At 47.8% G+C, this 7,725-nt stretch overlaps 2 protein-coding genes across 6 annotated transcripts in view; both read right to left on the bottom strand.

Moving 5' to 3' along the window:
• Nucleotides 1-991: 991 nt before the first annotated feature.
• Nucleotides 992-3,724, bottom strand: BBS10 (Bardet-Biedl syndrome 10). The gene is made up of 2 exons (XM_082776995.1): nt 3,502-3,724; nt 992-3,421 (listed from the first exon to the last, which is right to left on the bottom strand). Exons 1-2 carry the CDS (start codon nt 3,717-3,719, stop codon nt 1,471-1,473), a joined length of 2,169 nt encoding a protein of 722 aa, XP_082633121.1. The 5' UTR covers nt 3,720-3,724; the 3' UTR covers nt 992-1,470.
• An 83-nt stretch (nt 3,725-3,807) lies between these two features.
• OSBPL8 (oxysterol binding protein like 8) overlaps nt 3,808-7,725 on the bottom strand; it is an 88,622-nt gene continuing 84,704 nt past the window's right edge. For all 5 annotated transcript variants that reach the window (XM_082776946.1, XM_082776947.1, XM_082776948.1 and 2 more), the window contains one exon: nt 3,808-7,644. In XM_082776946.1, the coding sequence (XP_082633072.1) occupies nt 7,509-7,644 (136 nt within the window). In that variant the 3' untranslated portion in view covers nt 3,808-7,508. The remainder of the gene's footprint in view (nt 7,645-7,725) is intronic.

The following is a 7,725-nucleotide window of genomic DNA, read 5'->3' as shown; positions in this document are numbered from 1 at the left end:
ACAGAGAACCACTGTGATACATCCATCAGCTGTAGCCCTTCATTTACAAACAACAAGTTTTTCACACAGCACCAAAAGAGGTAAATTCACATCCTGGTAATACGAAGCTTAGAGCAAATCTTACCAGGGTGAAAATGCTGTGTGAAAAACAAACAAAAACAAGCAGAAAACAGAATACTCCTAGTAATTAAACTTGGAACTTAAACACTATCCTAGGTTTTCCACACAAAACTGCATTATTACTTGTGTAAATATTCTCCACGATTACACAGCCTGCTTCTACAGGAGCACAATTCAGCCCAGAAGACCAAATACTTTTACTAAATAATGTCACGTAAACTAACTTGCCACAGCAAATGCTGGCCAGTCACTCAGTAATTTTCCTCTTACTGCTACTAGTTTGGCTGATGCCAATGGAGCACAAAAACGCTGCATCTCACATGAGCTGGGCTGCCTTTGCTGGTCACCAGGTGCCCACATAGCTGCTTACCTCACTGCCTTGCCTCAGCCGAATGGGGCAGAAAACGTGATGGAGAAAGCCTCGTAGGTTGAGATAAAGATGAGGAGATCACTCACCACTTCCTGTCATGGGTAAAGCAGACTGGGGTGGAGGAAGATTACTTTATTGTCAATTAATAACAAAATAGGACAATGAAAACAAACAAACAAACAAAACCCCTACATACCTTCCACCCCCCTTCTTCTTCATGGACTCAAATTCAGTCTCAATTCTCTTCTACAATCTCCAGACCCCAAAGGGTACAGGAGAACCAGGGCTGTGGTCAATCCCTCACTTCCCCTCCACCTCTCCTTCATGGTCACTCTCTGCCCCTGCTCCCTGTGGGGTCCCTCCCATGGGATGCCGTGCTTCCCCAACTGATCTTGTGGGGGCTGCCCACAGGCAGCTGCTCTCCAAGAACTGCTCTCACATGGCTCCACAACACGGGGTCCATCCCCCAGGAGCAAACTGTTCCAGCACGGGTCCCCCACGGGTGGGCAGCAGCTCCCCCCAGACCCCCTGCTCCTGCGTGGGCTCCTCTCCACGGGCTGCAGCTCCAGCCCGGGGCCTGCTCCTGCGGGGGCTCTCCATGGGCCGCAGCCTCCTCCAGGCCACATCCACCTGCTCCACCGGGGGCTCCTCCACACATGGGGGGGCTGCAGCGTGGAGATCTGCTCCGTGTGGGACCCATGGGCTGCAGGGGGACAGCCTGCTCCACCAGGGGCCTCTCCACAGGCCGCAGGGGAACTGCTTCTGCGTGCCTGGAGCACCTCCTGCCCTCCTGCTGCACTGACCCTGGGGGCTGCAGGGCTGGTTTTCTCTCCATTTTCTCACTCTTCTCTCCCAGCTGTCACACGTCATTTTTTACCCTTTTACCTAAAACCAGATCTTTTCATTTCTAGCACTGAATTTTGAAACATGACCACTTCACAGGAAAACGCATCATGAAAAAACATTTTTTATTTATGTTTTCAGAAATCATCATCTGAGTCATTATCCTCAATTTTTTGTAGTGGCCGCTTAACACCGATTATTAAATCAATACTGAGAAGCTCTGCAACACAATGAAGAACTGAAATTACTAACTGGTATTTGCAATACACTGACTCCAAGCCTTTCTCATTCACAGGCAGGGGCTGATTTTTCCTGAGGGCATTTGTAATGTTGAGATAAAATTTGGCAAAGCTGTTCCCTTCTGTGGTCCCATATAAAGACTTTGGAATAATTAACAAAGCATCAGCAACTACGCTGGATATGACAGTTACCGCTGACTGCTGAAGCTGCTTTGCGTAGTACTGAATATAATAATGTAACAAGATTTCAAAGTAACCTCCTACTGGCAAAACTGATCCTGCTTCTATGATGGAGCTGGAATATTTCTGAGCAGTACTTACACAACCCTCTTCAGGTTTGAATGGAATTCTACCACAGCTACCTTTCTCTAGATCTTTACCGACATCTAGGCTTTCATACACGGTAACTGTGTTAGTGTTGTCTGTTGTTAATACAGCAGTACTGTAATTCTTATGATGGTCCACCAGTAAATCACTTTCACAGCCCTTGTGCATTTCACCTGAACACTCGCATTTTGCATGTGGTTCTTGTGCATCTCTCGAAGAGCCAGCCCCTTTGCAGGGAACGCTTAACTCTTCGCTGTGTGAGGCAGGATTTGAGGGTGTCTGCAAAGCTGTTTGCATACCTGCTGGATTTTCACTTCCCTTTAGAGCAGAGTCTACAATTTGTGTCTCTGTTTCACCACTGTGTGTTTTCAGCTGATGTTCAGAAACCTGATTCCTGTTACAATAAATATTTTCTGTTGTAAATTGTTTCTGAGTAGCTGAAGAATGCCTGCTACAGACATCTGAGGCACCATTCTGGCTTTCACCTTTGGACCCCCATTCCTCCCTCCCATCAACTGTTTTAAACAGCTGTTGTAGCATCGTGAACGCCCCCTGTACGGCAGCAGCGTGTTGCTCATTAACACCATCCACCGGCCCACAAAGCACGAGGCAATGAGGCTGAAAGGCACATGTGCTGCTGGCAAAGCCGATGTGAACGTATCTGTTGGAGCCCAGCAGCAAGGGCCGACAAAACGTCGCCACTGCAGTGTCTGTGATTTCACCACACCCGTGATCACCAGAAGGCGAGTAGGGCGAGACTCCCGTCAGCTCACGGATAAGGTCAACTTCTTCTGAGGAGAGGCACTCCACCAGGGACACGCCGTGCAGCTTCGCGTAGTAGGCAACGGCGTCGTGCTGCTTCACGCTCGACAGCAGCAGCTTTATGTTGCTGCTCCGCAAGCGCTTCACCACAGCTTCCGTCCTGGCCTCGCACCAGCGCCGGGCAGCCTCATACTGACCCTCGGAGCCCACAACGAGCTCGACGCCGGCTGCAGAGAGGGCAGCGTGCAGGGGCTCGCTGACCAGCACGGCCCCCACGGCCCCGCTGCTGGGGCTGTAGGCGGCGAAGTCCCTGCGGAGGAGGACCCCGGGCAGCACGGTGGAGCCCTGGAGGGGCAGCCCGGGCACGGCGGCGTGCAGCGCCCCGAAATGGCGGCCGAGGAGGCGCAGGGCGGGCGGGCTGCGGGCGGCGCAGCGGGCGAGGAACTCGCAGCACAGGCGGGCGAGGCGCGGCCGCTCGCCCGGCCCGACCCTGCCGCGCAGGTAGGCGTCCAGCAGCGCCTCCAGGGCCGCCAGGTCTACCCGCCGCTCCGCCTCGCCCCCGGGGAAGGCGGACAGCAGGTGGCGGCGCAGCCCCAGCGCGGCGGCCGGCTCCAGCACCGTCCTCTGGAAGTCGGGCAGCGCCCGCCCGGCCCCGCCGGCCGCCCGCAGGCCCCGCAGCAGGGCGGCCAGCAGCAGCACGAACGTCTTGGCTCCGTCCCCCGTCGCGCCTCGGTGCCGGCAGGCGGCGGCCGCCATCGCCCTGCGGGCAGCAGAGCCGGTCAGCGCCCGCCGCCCGCCCCCGCTCCCTCCCCTCCGCCCTTCCCCGTCCCCCCGCGGTACCTGGCCGTCGGCGGCTGCAGGCAGAGCGCCTCCAGCAGGCGCCGCCCGTCCCTGGTGAGCAGCGGCCGCCCGTCGGGCCGCAGCACCAGCGCCCGCCCGCCCCGCGGCCCCAGCGCGCCGCGCACCGCGCCCGCCATGGCCGCCGCCTCCTCCGCCAGCCGCCCCGCGGCCGCCACCGCCATGGCCGCGGGGGGTGCGGGGCGCATGCGCGGCGACATGGCGGCACCCGCCCGCCTCACGCAGCGGTTGCGGTCCTGAGGGGCTGGGAGCCCCCCGCGGCGAGAAAAGAGACAGAGAATGGAGTTTCTGTGTTTATTTCACTACGCGAGGGAAGGCGGTTCTCAAACACACAAGCCTTGACAAAAGGGGGGCGTTAGGTATGGCACAAAGTCGACAAACCGTACACCCGCGTCTCGGAACAGCGCGAAGCCCGTCAAGAAGGCACTGTTGACAGTACTCGAGTATCTGCGACATTCTCAGTGGTTTCAGGAAAACCCTTCAAAAAGGGTCATTAAAATGTACAGAGGGGCAGAATCCTTGCGATACGTCACTTACATAAACGGTGGGGAAATAACAGCCTTTAAGAAAATAGACTACACGTCGAATCCAAAGTCTGTTTCATAAACACTAGTCCGGCAAATAAAATAAAACAAATCCCAAAGGCACAGGAGGGCAACAAACAAATAATAAAAAAGAAAGAAACCACCATCATCGTATTTGAAAGGTAGACCTATAAAAGAATTTCTTTACAAGATTAAACTGGAGGCAAAAACCCCAGGCTATGCCCTCAGTAAGTAATGTCACCTACTTCAAAGTAATCGACATGTGAAATGCAAGGAACGTCACCTGCTGCTGAAACTGCTACTTGCTATGTTTCACATGGCTTATTTACTCTTTTTAACCTTAGGTCATCCGTACCTAACTAGGCAATCTGTACCTAAATGGCAAATTAAAGGCTTAGAGTGCGTTTGAAAACAAAACAGAACAACAAAACCACATGGCAACAAAGTCTGAAATACTTCCTGTACAAGAAACAACAACAACAAAAAAACAACATTTGTAAATCAAATGTGGAAACAAGTGCTGTTTTAAACTTTAAAAACCAGTAGGAGGCTACAGCCCTCAAAAATCTTCAAACTGTACAGTCAAGGTAGCAACTCTGTGCAGAGCTCAGTGTTAAGTACATAATATTCAAGATCAGCCACACGTCATGGTTAAATGGTGATTCTCTAGCAGTGGTGATGTGCTAGAGAAAAGGCTTCGTGCACCAGGCCTGTGACCAGCTGTACTGTAAGAGTCAGGCAAGAAATTGCTTTATTCTACTCACATAAGGGAACATCATACAAAACCCTACCAAATGCTAGATTTCAATGTACTTTTTAGAATTTAAGAAATCTGACCATACCGTCAAGCAGAAGTCTGCAGTTTCAATTGTAAAAAGCTTCATCATGTCCTTTACCTTCCTGGACCATGATGAAAAACACTTTCACAACAGAAGTAACCTCTAAAAAGTAAGTTGAAAAGAAAAATAAGCATAGGCATTTTGTTTCGCTCTGTTCAAGTTTTTCTTGTCTTGAACCACGCATGAATTTCAGATATGGAGCATTTGTTTAGTCTGATGCTGTCTGATACCGTACAACCTGCCAGCTAGCTGTGTCAAATCCACATTAACTACCATGCAGTTCATGTAGAAATACATCCAGTCTGTGTTAATAACTGATCTTGAATAGACACGATTAAAATCCACATAGAAGGGCAGAAGGACATTTCTATTTACAAGGCAGATAAAAAGCTTTTAACTATCATTCAGGAGTTTCAGCACCACAAACTTAGCTGAGATATTTTAGCAGATTGAAGTTATTGCCCCAATTCTGATTTATTTTTTACCTCGCTCATTTCCTCTTATATTAGCCCCGTGTACAGAGGGACCTGACTTGGATTGTAAGACAGGTGAAGCTTTGACATTTGACCACTATAGTGAATGGTCAAATTTCATCCTGAGACGATTACAATAATACTATAATATTAGTAGTTTGCCATTTTATATATGGCAAACAACTTCAGTTTCTGTTAGAGAGCTAACTTAGGGATTGTTTCTTTTTATTAAAAAACAAAACAAAACAAACACCAGAAAACGTAACAGTGAGGGACTTTCTACATTCACAAATTCTGTCTCATCAGTTGTAGACATAATAGAGTCCCCGTGCCTGAAAAAGACTTAAGAACTAGCATTTCTAACATGAAGCTGTAAGAAATAAGCTGAAGTCGACTGCTTAAGCAAAGAACTTTTACATCACTGAGGCCCAGAGAAGGGGAAAGGTAAAACAAGGTGAAGTGCTGTGAAGATGTCAGCTGCAGGAATGTAAGAGCTTGAATGACAAACAGCAGTAAATAGTATTTTCACCAAATACTGGACAAGACTGATGCAGAACAGAATATGACATCGCTTGGAGACTCAGTAAGGCTGTCCATAGCAAAGGGATCGACAGGACATGCCAAAAAAGCCAAAAATGACCTCTGAACTTTCCACCGTGCAGGATGGATTTGATTTTTGACAGGATCCACTGAAAACAAACCTGGTTGCATTTTGCGTTGTGCCTCCCATCCTCCCATTGTCTCATCTGGGTAGCTGAAAGTAGCTTTACAATACTACAGCTCCTTTCTGACTTTATACAAAGGTGGAAAGGCTTGACTTGTGTAAGGAAATCACCAGATAAACACTGGCACCGATTTTTTTTGGATGAAATTTTACAAGTTCTATACATGCATACAGTTCTTCAAATGAAATGTTGCAAACCCTGCTTCTAAACTGAAACTTAAGCTGCACATAAATGTGTATGGCTCAGCTTAATGAACAGGTGCATTGGGGTGTTCAGTTAGCAGATACTGTAGGAAGGACAAATCTAACAAGCAGTGTTTCCCTATTGTTTGTTCCGACGTGTGTTGTTAGCTGTCCCACAGTTCCTGAGGCTGGTTCCCTTGTAAACACACACTTCTCATTTGCAAGTGAGATGTTAGTGGCCAAATTCTGTTCTACACAGTCCTTCCTTTGGGAAGCTCAGCTCCTGCTACATACTATGCATAACTTTGCATCTTCACATTTTGTTTCAAAAATAAGAGAGTCCTGGCATCAGCAGTCTGTCTTCTTACTGTGATATGGCGATACACGAACGTAAATTCAGAGCTGTTCATTTATCAAGGCTTAAAAAACATAGCCTAAGTCCTCAACATGTGCAATTCATGAATATGAGCGGACAGTTACTTTTCCAGGTGCTGCATTAGTAGAAATGTGCTCTGTACAGGAGATGCAGGAATGTAATTATGAAGAGTCTGAAGTTTTAAAACTACAGAATTAAAACAGCTGGTTTATAAGCCACTACAGTTATTCAGGATAAAAACCGTCATACCTCCAGAACAAATTAAGGACATTAAATTTCACAATTCCCAGAAACTTCAGCTTTTTACTCAACAGTTCCTAACATTCATGACCTTTGTATAGTAACATATTTGTTTGACCTTAAAGAAAAGTTTACTTCCAAACATCCAACACCATTTACAAAAAATGTTGGTACGCATGGCCGCTTTTAAAGTCACTTCGTTACAAAAATAGTAAGTTGAAATGTAACAAAGTCTGCTTGTTTATTACTCTACCATACCAGGAATCACGTCCTATCTACAGTGCCTGACCTCTGAATTTTCAATTTGATCTATTCCGTGGTGAAGATTCATCAGTACAGCGTGTGACGTGATATAAAACACAAGGCTGATGTTGTATGTCTGTGAGACAGAGGCACAAACCAGGAGCAAGAGTGTACTGGCACTTACACAATTCTTACTTCAACTGGGTAGACGGAAGGATGATTCTGAACCATGGACTCTGAGGCAAAAGTTCTGTAAGTTGTTGCTACAGGGCTCTTTTAAATAATATTGCATCATTTAAAGTCCAGCTTAAATATGGTCCCCAGTAACTGATCATTCCAGTTCCAAAAGGCCCTTGTTCGCACTTACTATTTGAACAAGAAATTAATGATAAGCTGTAGCAGAACCAGGAGTAAAATGAAGATATAGTGCTTCAGCTGCAGAAACTGGTTGTCCACAGTCGGTGAATTAGAAGTGACTCGATTTCGTAGAGCCATAATGTCCCTGTAAGATACAGAATAATATCCTGTAAATTACTATTTAGACATTTTGGCATTTCTAGTATTTTAAGGCTCTCTACAGACC

The sequence above is a fragment of the Aythya marila genome, assembly GCF_965140915.1.
Source record: "Aythya marila genome assembly, chromosome: 1".
NCBI lineage: Eukaryota > Metazoa > Chordata > Aves > Anseriformes > Anatidae > Aythya > Aythya marila.
This window is presented reverse-complemented; position numbering and strand designations above follow the sequence as displayed.

Coding starts and splice junctions, on each gene's coding strand:
- BBS10 (XM_082776995.1), bottom strand. CDS start 3,719: ATGTCGCCGCGCATGCGCCCCGCACCCCCCGCGGCCATGGCGGTGGCG. Junction 3,422..3,501: donor CTGCAGCCGCCGACGGCCAG/GTACCGCGGGGG, acceptor TGCTGCCCGCAG/GGCGATGGCGGCCGCCGCCT.